The sequence below is a fragment of the Calliopsis andreniformis genome, chromosome 4, assembly GCF_051401765.1.
Source record: "Calliopsis andreniformis isolate RMS-2024a chromosome 4, iyCalAndr_principal, whole genome shotgun sequence".
Lineage (NCBI taxonomy): Eukaryota > Metazoa > Arthropoda > Insecta > Hymenoptera > Andrenidae > Calliopsis > Calliopsis andreniformis.
Genome location: NC_135065.1, coordinates 2,194,641 through 2,208,735, shown reverse-complemented (window position 1 = coordinate 2,208,735; position 14,095 = coordinate 2,194,641). Strand labels below are relative to the sequence as shown.

The window sequence follows — 14,095 nt, the reverse complement described above, 5'->3', positions numbered from 1 at the left end:
TGAAAATAAAAACATAGCTTTTGTCGTCTTCTGCAGAAATATAATATTTCAGAAATTAATTACGTATTTGACAAAGTAATCTTTTATTAAAATTAAAATAATCAAATTTTACTAAAAAAGCAACTAGTCTAGTTATAACCATCCTTCATTTCAACTCTGTAATTGCAATTGCAGATACATTTAATTGTAATTACTTCTTAATTGAAGTTATAGTATCTATTATTGCAGTATAATTATGAAAGGTTGAAGTTGTCAAAAAAATGTTCTTGCAAAAGTTTTTTGACGTGATGGGGCATATAATGTAGTACAAATGCTATTTGTGTACATGGACTGATGGAGGAGATTTGAGTATCAAATTAATTTTATTAAATAGAATCATATATCTTTCGTTGATGATACGATAGGATTTTCTGACACATTTAACGAAGTGCCATTTGATATAAATCCACGTAGTAAAATGTATTAAATCAGGTCAGAAAAGTTAGGTCATGTGTTGATGGTCTGAATCTCAGTGTCGTACTAGATCGATTCATTTCTTGACCAAATATAATTTTTCGATCAAAATTACTGATCGAGGACTATGTAACTGCATCGCTTGCTGGCATCGAATGACATCTTTTTGGCTGCATCTTCTAAACAAACCAAGCTCTTCATCTCCACTTATGACTTGCAGGCTTGTACATTTGACTTTGAATAGTCAGTTTAAGATGTGCTTTGAGTAAACTAAGGAACTGAAATATAGAACGATATTCTATTTCGTGGAGATTCGTTCTAGTACATCTACATGTTTTCAAAGGTAAGAGCAAAAGGAAATGAGAGAGTAATTCTGACTACGAGAAATAGAAAGATATCAAAGTGTTCATAGTTAAAAAAATACTGCGTCGTTATCTTGTGTGTCACGAAATTATAAACATTATAGGTTTTTAAATATACCTGTGTCCAATCTGAAAATAACCTGTACATAACAAATAATAACACAATCTAATGTAACTAAGAAATCATATTAGAAAATATCTACAGGTATACGTAGGTATAATGTGCATTTGTATTCTCATTTTTTTACCCGACTATTCTCACTACCGAACTTATTTCGTTCTCCCATAATCCATTTTTTCTCTGCCTCTGTTATGGCCACAATTATGTAGGTATGTGGATACAACATATGAGGATTTGTCAGCGCGGGCTAAACGATCGATGCATGCGTTTAGAGGTAAAGGAAAACCATAGCACAGAAGAGAAAACGAGTAAAAACTGATAGCAGGATAGAAAAACAGAACGGGTACATATGCTGACGCGAAATTTGCTGGGATATTGCCGATGAAACATTCGCGCTAAAAAACTTGCATTAATTGGTTCGCGGTAAGTCGATGTTTTGTGTTGCACAGTTACAGACGCTACCCTGAAGTTAATATGCATTTTGTGTTAGTGGTAATAATAAACCGAATCGTTAAGCTCGAAAAGGTCTTTTCCTTTTAAGATTTCTGTTTAACATCTATTGTTAACCAATATGCTCGTTAATGTACCTATGGCATCCTTCAACGCTTATGATTAAAACATATGCATTATGTCAGAAGGATTGGAACGACAAGTGTTTAAAAAATACATATTTCAAGTTTACTTGAACGATATGTATACCGTTTATTTATACATTGCTTGGCCTTATTTAGTATCAATTTAAAATAATTATGATACAACAAATTACAAGGAAAAAGCTTGAGATCATTTTCCAAATAAAACTTACTTTATTGAACATACGATATAAGTAACAGTATACGTATGCATATATAATTATGTAATAATTATAATAATTTACCTCCATTATATTGGAATAAAAATCAATTTAGTCAAAAATACTGTGCTATAGAGCATAATTTTAACGCGACTTAATAATGAACAATTGTACTAACCACTCTTAGTTCTTTATTAATATTTCTTTTATTAATTTTATTAATTTTAGTTTCACTCAGGTAAGAATTGAGATTTCGTAATAACATTATTTGAAACCATCTTGTCAGAATAAGCATCCAAATTAGTACTCCTAAGAAAGATTCTGTTCATTTTTTAAAATCTTCTTTCTTAGAGATTACAACTGTTGCGTTGAAGCAGAATTCCGTCTTATAATTTGATAATAGTAATACCTACATTTCGGGAGTACTGAATATAGATATACTAAACTGTAGGGTAAGTGTACGTAATACTAGACATTAACTGTATGTTCAAAGAATAAAACGCAACAAAACGACCAAACTGCAAAAATGATAGGAGGGAATCCTTTGCTTTGTTGCGTTTCATTTGTTAAAGATGTAGCTAATGTCCAGTACTAGGTATACTTACCCTGTGCACTTTATGTTACGATTTTAAATATTCCAAATAGCATATAGGTCACTGATTGTAGAAAAAAACTATTCTTATGTCACGTTACAAATTTATATTCGTTCTATAATTTTTAGAATTTTCATAATAAGCATGACATCGTATTTACATAATAAGCTACAAAAATGTCTTGTTTATTCAAAATCACATTATCTTATCATTCTCTAGACGAAGCTCGATGGTACTTCCTTTTCGGTAATTAATGGGTGACAGTTCATTAAAATCATCGTATTTTTTAACTTATAATTAGTATTTTGCTGTTACAATATTGATCGTATATTTACATACATGTTCTCTTACTATGAATTATTCTTTAACACGTACTTGACCCCCATAGAAGACACCAATGATCATTACTTTTTAACTTACGTATCCTTAAAACACATCCTTCATCTTTGTAACAGTGATATAACTCAGTAATCATGACTTTTAGGACTAATGAAATAATATCGTCATTTAATGAAAAAAACCGATCTTTCTGTGCAAACATCTCAAAAAAAGTAAATTTTTAAGTTGTTATTATGCAAATGTGCGATATGTAAGAGTTTAACTTCTTATCGACCTTTGTATTACACTGATGTAATTCAGAGTATTGTAAAATAATTACCTTCTGCAATTTTAAATTATAAAATGTCTTTATCTTCAACAGGATACATATATAGAGCATTCGACAATAGGTATTAGAAATTTTAAGGAGTGATTCTTCATGTCAAAATAAGACGAAATTGCATTTTATGTTTCATTTCAGAATTATTAATTATTGTAAAAATGTCTAAAATGCACGTAAAATGTGTCTGGTCTGGGATTTATTTTATTGACTTCTTTATGTCTGACCTGGCTAGTGCACGTCAGCAGTAGTATATGTTCCAAGTCAGATACGAATTTTAGGCGTTTTCTGAGTCATTAATAACTCTGAAACGAAACCACAGATGCAGTTTCGTCACTTTTGATTTTCATTTTATTTTAGTTTGTAAAATCCGCCCTTAAAATTTCTAACATTTATTCTCGAAAATCTTGTATAAGAATATATGTATACAACACACATATACACACATATATTCAATAAATAAACAAATTTTGTATTCTTTATTAAACCAACTTAACAAGCGCGATTATATTCTTACAAATAGATTATATACATAAGAAATTTCATACAGAAAGAGTTAAATATACTGTAGAACTCAGTAGAATAAGTCCCAAGTCAGACATACTTCACGCGTATCTTAGGCGTTTTTTCTACCGATAAACCTAAAACCCATGTTGGTTTTATTTTAACATGTAGATTCACCTTAACATTTTTTATACTTGTTGTCAAACACTACTGTATCTGTATAGGTAACATGGTTTGAGTCAGCGAAGAAATTTTTGTGGCACACACGTATTAAGATCGGTACTTCTTTTATTATTAGTTCATTTGCAATCAAATCAAATTTATATACAAGCTATAACGTAGATAAATTTTCCATTATATTTTTTACAAAACGAGATCATGTGACTTAAAGAAAAATTATATGCGTTCTGCCTAGATGCACGCACCACAAAAGTTGTAAGAAAACATATTATATTAATACTTATGTTAATTAGTGCGTTTTCTTAAATTTAATGTTCCATGAGTAATTTTTTATTTAAAGATAACTATTTAAACAACGAGCTATATCTGTCTGATAGAGAACCACAGCCAGAAATCGGAGGCGAATTCAGGAAGCGAAACGTATAAGAGTACATATATTTTTGAACTTTCTTTTCCAATTTACAAGATTTAAAATTTGCTTGTAATTTATATTTTAATATTTTATCTGTTAAGAATAAAAATCGCGTACAACTTGGTAAGTATACATCGATAGATCTTTAAGTGTATACCTCATAAGTTTTTCTAAATGTCACGTAATGTTTTTAGATTTTATTATTGTTAAAGGGGGCGAAGTGTACGCTCTGGATCCGCCATTGCCAAAACCTATATTTTATCACTGAAGTCAGTTGAAATAGTCTATTCGGTCTTATCCGAATGGTCTGCTTTAAGGTATTCTCTTCTTTAAACAGCGCTCAGATAATGCTCACACAGCTATAGCGGGTGATTAAAAAAAATAAATCTATAGATCACGAAGTGATATTCTACCGATTTTATAATTGTAAATTCTCGAAAATTCTTTCTCAAGAATGCAGTGAAATGACGATTTAATATTTTCTAATCTTAACAAATTTTATTTTAGCTGTATTAGAAGAATATTTCTTACTAGAGATATCCCATATGAATTGTGATATTCAACTTTTCTAACGATTCTTTTTAAGTTTATTAATTCCTTTATTCAAACCATATTGATATCGATACATGTAAGTATGTATCACTCATAAAGTAATTTTTAACAATTGATGTATGGATAGTTTTTTACTTTTATCAATTATTTATCAAAATTAGTAAACTGCTCATACATACATTCAATACGATTAATTAAATCTCACATACATACATGTGACCATAATATTAGAAATCTTCTTATTTTTAATTATAATCTTTTTTTATATTTTGGATAAAATGAGTTGATGTCTGGTACAAGAAAAGATTATGTTCATCACATTTATAAGCACAATGAAATTAAGAGAAACTAAAATGCAACTAGTAGATCATAAGATACCAAGTCAAAGACACTGATGTATTCTCAATCAGTATTAAAACAATAAACCAGAAATCATTAATAGACACATCTTTCTTTTCTGAATCTTTTCATGGTTGCAGTCATTCGTTTTTGTACACATACAATATGGCTATGGACGTTCTTCAAGTATGATTAGTAAGTAAGACCAGGAAAACTTTCGCGCGCACAAGTTTAATACGTGTACCTACGATAGCTTGGTAAGCATTTGAATTTTAACATCAGAAGATTATTTTCATATTTTGTCACTAATATTAAAGCAAATATATTTTAATCATCATATTTTACAAAATTTGAGCAAACGAAGGACATTATAAAGCTAGACCGTTTGAGTCAAGCTTAGTGGAGAGATAAGTACCTACACAGTTATGTCTGACTACGTACGTTACGTTTCACATAAAAACCAACCACGGTGGGTTTTTATTGTTTCCAAGCAGATTTCGGTGTTTGATGCCATAAACACTTTTAAAAAGTGGGTAATTATTTTAAATTCAGTAAAAGGGTTAAAAATTTTCATCGAAACAAATTGAGTACCTGTCTTATAGTAAACTCTAAGTACTTCAGACACCAATAGTTTATTCTTCTTTCATTATGCCAGCTCATTTCTAATCACTCAGTGCATATATGCACGAAAGCATGGAAACGAGAAATTATTTATTCGAGGATCAATTGTTGCTAAAAATCCATAATAATGTGGACCGTGTACGTAAATGCACCCCCCCTTGAACCAACAGGCAGAGAGCTGGATTTTAAGCCAAATACGTTGTGTCCGATGATACTGGGAATAGGGAAGCAACGAGCAACGGGGATTAATCATTGAGCACGGTGCTTCGAAGTCTGGATGCAAAATGGCTGCGATCGATCCATCGCACGGCGATGCGCCGGCGAAATGATTTCGTAACGAGGCTGTCTCTCTTTCTTCCCTCTCGTTCTCTCTACCCCTGCTCGCCTGTACGTTTATATATCCGTCTCTCTCCACTCTTTCGTTCTTCGCTTTTCCCTTTTCCTTCCCCTCGCCATTTCTCCTTCCCTCCGACGTTCGTTCGTCGGACGTCTGGTTCACGACCTCGTTCTATTCTTGCTAAAATTACGACGTTCCGTCGGGGCCAGTAAAGAGGGACTTGGCGCACTTACATTCACAAATGGGAGCTCGCGGAACGTCATGAAATACGAAGAGAACAATCTAAATCATGATCGATGGGTTACTCTTTCAATTAGACAAACTGACTTACGATATTAAGTCAGTTTCAGATCTTGCAATCTGCCCAATATGTTTAAATTCTTATAACACCAGCAACTATGCTACAGCTATACAAATTAGAAGCCAGTGGAATTTTGAAAGAAAGAAGCAATGCGAACTGAGGGACAGTTTAAGTACAAATTACATTCAGTAACGTAAGTGCAGTTGAAGTCAGTAGCCATGAGTTTCTTGTTAAAAAAAGGTTACGCTGGGCACCTAATGCTAACAGCCTTACCAGAATAATTCCTTGAGATACGTATCATTAGTTTCAGGATCCTTACGTAAACCTATAAAGAAATATAGCGATGATTTCGCTTTTTTTATAGAATGTATGTTTGCGGGATCAAAAGGAGTACGGATGGAAAACGAAAGCGTGATAGAAAGGAGGGAGGATGTCAGAAGGAAGAAAGTCCGAGTGGAGTGAGTAGACGGTTTCGAAGGGTAGGTTCTATATTTATCGCGGCAATAAGGCGACTCGAGGCCGAGTGTCGTCGAGCTCGAGGTCTGAGGGGAAACGGCAGCAGTGCGGGAAACACGGGGGTGCAGACCGGCGTCGTTGGGACAATCGGTGGCCGTCGTTACCGTTAACGACGCGCCGTCCAATACCGTCGCCACTCTCTCTTATTCTTTTTCCTTTTTCGTTTCCCTCTTCTTCTTCTTCCCGCTTCGCTCTGCCGTCTTTTCTCTCGATCCTTCGCTATACGTACGTATATATGTACTTCTGTTCTGTTCGAAGCGCACGACTATTTGACCGCTCAACCACTCAGCTACCACCCAACCACCCAACTACCCAATCACCCAAATGCTCAAGATCGCTCAATTCTTGGATTCTCTTTTTCAAATTCATGCTCGCTAACTGATACGCGATTAGTGTTACATTAAATCGAGCTATAGGTACGCTTGTGGCTAAACTATTTGCCACCTTTCAGGATTGCTTTACTGTGTTTCTGTATATTCAATTTTTAATTTTGATACACTATGGGATTGTTAATTATGAGAATTATAAATATTTGAAACGAATTTTATAAAATTTGTAAGTCCAAATTCATTTTTTGTATAGACATACACATTAAATATACATAGGTATTTTCTATGCTATTAATAAGGTCTGGAAACTAATATTCCGTTGTAAAAATACTGTCATCCCGGAATAACCATAATTTCTAGGATAAATGATATACTTCTACTATTTAACTTGATTATATGTACATACATCATTACTATCTTTCTTACTGCACTGAAAAAAGGTTTCAAGTTGATGTAATTTATACAAAGTAAAACTTTCAACTCAGTGTATTACTCTATCTCTATCGTAAAATTACAGGCATATGATATCAATGATAAGGTACTATCTTGGTTAATTATTGCACTTAGTTTTATCACATATAAGTTTCAAATTGTTAAGTACAATAATTATTCTTTTGAACCTACAAATCTTCCATCTGGCATTCCTCAAAGATCTACTTAGAGTTCCTTACTTTTTAGCTCATTTAGAAATGATTTTGCTGACGTCCTTTTTATTTTCAAATTTTTATTGTATACAAATGACCTAAAAATTTTTCAAATGATTGATAACCAAGAAAGCAACAAGATTGCTCTAAAAAGATTTGTTGCAACTATAAAATTGCATTTGTAATAAGCTACCTCTTCGTTTAAATAAATGTGAAGATAGGATTTGCCACAAAGAAATAGTCTTATTTTTAATTATTCTCGCAATAATTTTATCTTACAATTAGTGAACAGTATTCGTGATGTAAGTATTACATTCTTTTCAGATTTCGTACTTAGCGAGTATTACTGTATTATTATATTCCAAACATTTAAAAATTTTGACTTCATCAACGAGGTATCTAAATATTTTAACATCTCGAATACATTATTAATATTGCACAGTTCTCTAAGTATACTTATTCTAGAATATTGTACAACAATTTTGTCATTTCTCTTCAAATGTCATATCGCACTTCTTAGAAAATGTCTAACATGAATTTTTGTCTGGTAGCCTATTAATTAGATATCTTATTTATAAATAAAATTGATCTTGAACATGTAAATCGCCTAGAAGTTATCGAATTTTCCAAATTTTACATAGTCGGCAGAAATATTTAACAACCTTAAATGTTCGTTGCACAGAGTAGTTTATTGAAAGTAGCGAGTGATGTTTGTAAATCTGTCAACTTCTTCTGTTACTTTCGTCTACTGCTTAAGAATGCGTTTTTATATTGTCAGTATATTTCGTCAATTATATGAAATTTCTTTCATCAAATATTTTCTATTAGAGGGTTTATCTCGTTAATAAGTAAATGGTAATAATAACATCTAATATGTTGTTAGATACATATCAACAATACTCAGACGTATCCACACTATCCAGTCTGTCATATAAAGGTGCGTATCCACTAGCGTTCGCGAACTGTTCACGAACAGTATAGGAATTAAATTCTCTAGACATCGTCTGCTCGTGTACCTGTTCACATACTGTTCTTACATTAGTATTTACGAAAAGATCGAATAATGGTTATAAAAAGTCTATGAAATGTTTACAAACACTGTTGACGAACTTTTTATCATCCTTACTCGACTTTTTCGGGAACAGCAAAAACGGTACACGAACAGATGATTTCTAGGAAATTTAATTTCCACACTGTTTGCGAACTCTGATGTAAATGCACCATTAGAAATACTACATTAATTATTTTTATTTCTACGATTTTCATTTTCATTTTCATTTTCATTTTCATTTTCTATCTCTTTTAACAGTACGTATAAAATAAAGACATCGATCTTTTTTTTATTTCAACAATGTAATTGTACCTGACAGTCAAACTAATCTACATCCACTTCCTTCAAAATTGAGTTTTCTACATTACTATTTTTTCTTTATTTTATTAAAACAAGAAGAATTTATGTTATATGATGAATAGAGAAGACAATAGTATAACGTTAATTTCTTGAAGAAAACAGGCACATACATATGGCACATGCACTTCAAAAGTAATATAATTCAAAAAATATTTTTTGGACTACAGCTGTAAATCAGTTTGGTAAATGCACCTCTATTCAATATAAAAAGTTTACTAGTTAAAGAACAAAATTGTAAAATGTATTCAGAGAACTCTTCAAATGTAAATTACAAATTATTTAAATAATAGGAAGAAAATCATATAATGCAAGTAACACATAATTATTCGTTAGATTAATTTATTCAAGTAAGATAACTTTCATTATGTGAAACTACTCTTTATGTCAATATTATTGATTTAAGAAATAATTTTCTCCGAAACTCATAAATAGTTCCTTGTTTTTCCTGAAAAACATGGTTTTTTTAAGTTATGTCACTTTTGTAATTCATGTGCAATATATGTACGTCTAGCTTTCTTTAAATTCATTCATAATTATAAAAGATACATGAAAACTCTTGAAGGTAGATATTTCTTAGGAAATATCCTATTGTCTGATAAATATTTCTATATTACCTATTAAATGAATATATTTCCTAAATGAACTACAATTATTCTATTAGGCCTTAAAAAAATTCGTCCCTCTTAAAGTTAAATACAATCTCAACAAATATGATCACAATAACATGCTCTAATTTCCTCAAAAATAATAAAAAAAGGATTTAACTTAATGTAACTCTCAAGTACATTCCTAGATCCCAGAACCAAACTGTATTAAGCATCAAGGAAAAACCATGGATCTAACAAACTCTGACTTCGAGGTCCAAAGACGTGTCATGGCAATATGCTAGCTAATATGTCAAAAAAACTTTCGATTCGTTTAAAACTGCTCACAACCCTGATAAATATTTCTATATTACCTATTAAATGAATATATTTTCTAAATGAAATACAATTATTCTATTAGGCCTTTAAAAATTCGTCCCCCTTGAAGTTAAATACAATCTCAACAAAATGATCACAATAACATGCTCTAATTTCCCCCAAAATAATAAAAAAAGGATTTAACTTAATGTAACTCTCAAGTACATTCCTAGATCCCAGAACCAAACTGTATTAAGCATCAAGGAAAAATCATGGCTCTAACAAACTCTGACTTCGAAGTCCAAAGACGTGTCATGGCAATATGCTAGCTAATATGTCAAAAAAACTTTCGATTCGTTTAAAACTGCTCACAACCCTGGTAAGCATTATTTCCAAACATTTAAACGCACTAACCCATCCACGTTAGTATCGTACTCGTCAATGCGCATACGTATCTAACCCAACGAATTTCCATGATATCTGGTTACAGCTTAACGCGACAGTTCGTTACTATCTCTTGCCGATTCCAGAACAAGAGCCGAACCGACGGCTGAATCGAAATTGCCAAGGCTTTCTGCCCGTCCGCCTCTTTCTTTTGCGAGGGACTGTACCGTTCCGACGGTGTTACGGAGCTATCTCCGTTAAGTTAGCGCCGCGTCACCGCGCCACCGCGCCGCCAGAGCGGCACACCACCACGCCACGCTACGCTACGCCGCCAGCACCTCCCTGCCGTTCGGACCATACCCCTGCCAATTCGCGGCACGAGGCCACGCCAGACCGCATCTAGCGTGACCCAGGCTGGCGTGGCATAGTATCGTTTATCACGCAGACCCAAACTCTTGGAACGAAGCTACGCGACGCCGACGCCGCACGTATCTACCATCGAGTATGGCAGGAACGAGGCTATTACGCGAGCGCGCATACATATCCACGGCAAACGACCAACCACGTACCCGCACGTGCGCCTCAGTTCCATGCACGCGTTTGCATGTGACTGCACGATGATAGTGGCTGACAGAGAGGGACAGCCGAACGTGGGAGGAAACGAGATGGAGCGACACGGATAAAGGGGGAGACAGGGGACAGCTAGAGGGGAGGTTGCGAGGGTGGTGATGCTGGGGGTAGGAGGTGTATGCCGATTTTACCTTTCGATCATTTTCGAAAGACAAAGGGGAAAGAGGCAGCGGGATGATAATAGGGAAAGGGGAAATTTCTAGTTTGATGAAATGAGGAAATATGTGGAAAGGATTGTATTGTGATTCGGGTTTTTGATAATCTAGGCTCTAGTGGTCCTTTAGCGGAACTGGAACACATTATTGGGAGATAATTATGAGTTAAGCTATGTTTACATTAGGTAATTTTTGGACGAGCGATCGAGCTGATCGACCTGAAGTTGATCAGAATTGTCCGTTTCATTTACCAATTTTAACCAATTTGCACGACAATTTTTATTGTCCTGGATTCATCAACTCGGTTGTCCGATCGAAAGCTGCCTAATGTAAACGTAGCTTTAGGAGGAATAAACGAGGAAGATAATAAGATATCGTAAACCGTGTTTTAGTTAAATAGTCAAGTGATGAACGTACGAGCAAATAAAAGTATTTTGGTTTAGAATGTCAAAACACGTAACGTACAGCTCGGTTTTGTCTATGACACGTGCCATTCTAGCTTCCGTCGTTTCCATCTCTGTCTCTGTTTCCGTCTCTGCCTTCGACACGACAGTGGAGCACCATGGTGCGAGTAATCGAGTTTCGAAGAGTCGTGCACCGCGATCCGTTTACCAGCGCGGTCAACTCCCACCTGCCTCCCATTATCCCACTCCGTTTCTCTTTCGTTCTCGGTATGACCTCGTCGACCGATCAGCAGACTGATTGGCTAGGCAATGGAATGAAAGAAACGTGAAACGTTTTCTTTTCCCTCTACTTTTCTTCCCTTTCAAATCTATACACGTTTACAACTAGTAACTATTTCATATTGTCAACGATCTGTCATCTTATTGACAGTAAGCTACTGCTCTTTTTGTAAAAAACATTTCAATCTATCTGTTCTTGTAAAGATCATCAGAAGGGGCACTTTCTTTGCTTTGCATGCAATGCGAGTATACAAACGTTTTACCTTCTGAATAAAAGTGAAAAAAACTGTAAGAGTGAAAAATTGCAAAATTTTTGCGTTTTCGTAAAAAATCAAGATTATTCAATGAGTAACGCAGGAGCGTTTCGTATTTTTAACTATTTAACGAGCTGCAAATACTTTTTCTTTTTCAACTTTCTAGTGTATGTAGCTTATTTGGATATGTGTTTGTGATATATATGTATAATGAGTCCTATTAATATTTGGAAATTAATATAATTTTAATTTCTATGACGCATACTTTAAATAAATATAAAACCAGCAACAAAAATGTGTGATATCGTATGTTATGTTGATGATTTGTTATGATTGTTTAAATTTTAGAAAAAAAACCAAAGGAGAGCAAATTTTGATATTACACAAATATTCAGACACTTTGCAAGTTGAAGTTCCTAAACTGAAAGAACGATATTTTTACAAAGATTTCAAATGTAATTGAATAACAGTTTTTTTGATAACATATCTTCAATATTTTGTTATACAAGAAATTATTTCTGTAAATAATCACAGTTCAGTTCAGTTCATGTCATAAGCATAATCAAGTCTGTACAAAAAGCGTTTCTACTTTTGAAATTTAAAAATAAACTAATATTTAAACAATAATATAAAACTAGTCAACATTAGTTTTTCTTTTGAGTATGTATGTACTATAATGTATTGAAGATTTAATATCGTGGAATATATTTTTGTTGCTTGCTATAATTATTCCAACTGCAAAGTTTAACGATCAAAATTATACAGAGTTTTCGACGACAAATATCAGAAATTTTCAAAATCAAGACAGACGAAATAGCTTTTCCAGTTTCGTTTCCAAGCTAGACTAACTTCGTTGTGTCTGTTCTAATGCAAATCGGCAGTAGAATAAGTCTCAAGTTAGACACATTTCTGTCGAATTTTGGACGTTTTGGCAATAATTAATGACTCTTATTTTGAAATGTAGAATTACCTACCTCTTAAAATTTCTGACATCGGTTGTAGAACACTTTGTTTGTTTGAATATTAATGAGAATTACTGTAAGTATATTTGTATCGCCAAAAGAAAACTGTCACGAGGCAAAACTATACAATTTTCTTTTAAGAAATTGGTTTACCATGATTATTATTTTAAACAATAAATTTTTGGGTAAATTTAGCTAAAATCTGGTTCATAATGCTATAAGTAGTTTTACAAAGAGAAATCTTTTTGTTCTTTTTAGAAACTTAATATTTTTGACTTTTAACAATTTCCATGCACATGGACACAATTGACTGGTGAACTTTACATAGTACATATACCTGCAGTATATGTACAGATGTATTAACATAATTTGTAAAAGTAATTCGCACAGCATCAATAATTAAGGAAACATAGTACCACATCATCGAACGATATTTTTGTATGAAAATGTTAAACCTTTTTTATTGAGACAAAGAGAAACCTTGTTTGTTAATTTTGTCAAATATAAGTTTTTACATGTACGTAAGTACTTACATACGTATCTGTTTCTTTACATAGTATTGGTAAAAATATAATAAACACTGTTGGATGAATAGAAAACAATCTTATGTGATTGTTAAACATAAATAGAATTGATTTTTATACAGAATGTTCCAGTTTTTCCTGGCATAACTTTACCAGTATATTCTACAATCAAAATGAAGACTTTTATATGAACATAGGCTCTTAAATACTTTATTAAGAAGTTATAATAAAAATACAAAATAAAAACAGATCGCTTTCTTAAAAATTCGCATTATAATTCCATTTCAAAATGTTGTCTGTTATTACAAATACGGAGCTGGTATCTAAAAAAAATAGAGTTTAGTGCATTTTTAATTTTTTCTTCATTTTCCTTCATTGCAACAAATACGTCACGAGTCCTTTGCGCTAATTCCTGATGCGTATTAATTTATGTTTGGTAAACTTTTTCTTTCACACAAGGAATTGGTCCTTTTAT

The 14,095-nt window shown here is 32.9% G+C and overlaps 1 protein-coding gene across 1 annotated transcript; it reads left to right on the top strand.

Annotated features, from left to right (window-relative positions):
* Nucleotides 1-6,316: 6,316 nt before the first annotated feature.
* LOC143178354 (uncharacterized) lies at nucleotides 6,317-6,869 on the top strand. The gene is made up of 2 exons (XM_076376950.1): nucleotides 6,317-6,419; nucleotides 6,591-6,869. The coding sequence occupies exons 1-2, from the start codon at nucleotides 6,376-6,378 to the stop codon at nucleotides 6,850-6,852; spliced, it is 306 nt and encodes a 101-aa protein (XP_076233065.1). The 5' UTR covers nucleotides 6,317-6,375; the 3' UTR covers nucleotides 6,853-6,869.
* The last annotated feature ends 7,226 nt before the right edge of the window (nucleotides 6,870-14,095 follow it).

Bases quoted from the DNA above. Each gene is read 5' to 3' on its own strand.
- LOC143178354 (XM_076376950.1), top strand. From the start codon at position 6,376: ATGCGAACTGAGGGACAGTTTAAGTACAAATTACATTCAGTAAC. The intron at 6,420-6,590 runs GTAAGTGCAGTT...CTTTTTTTATAG, and splicing joins TACAAATTACATTCAGTAAC to AATGTATGTTTGCGGGATCA.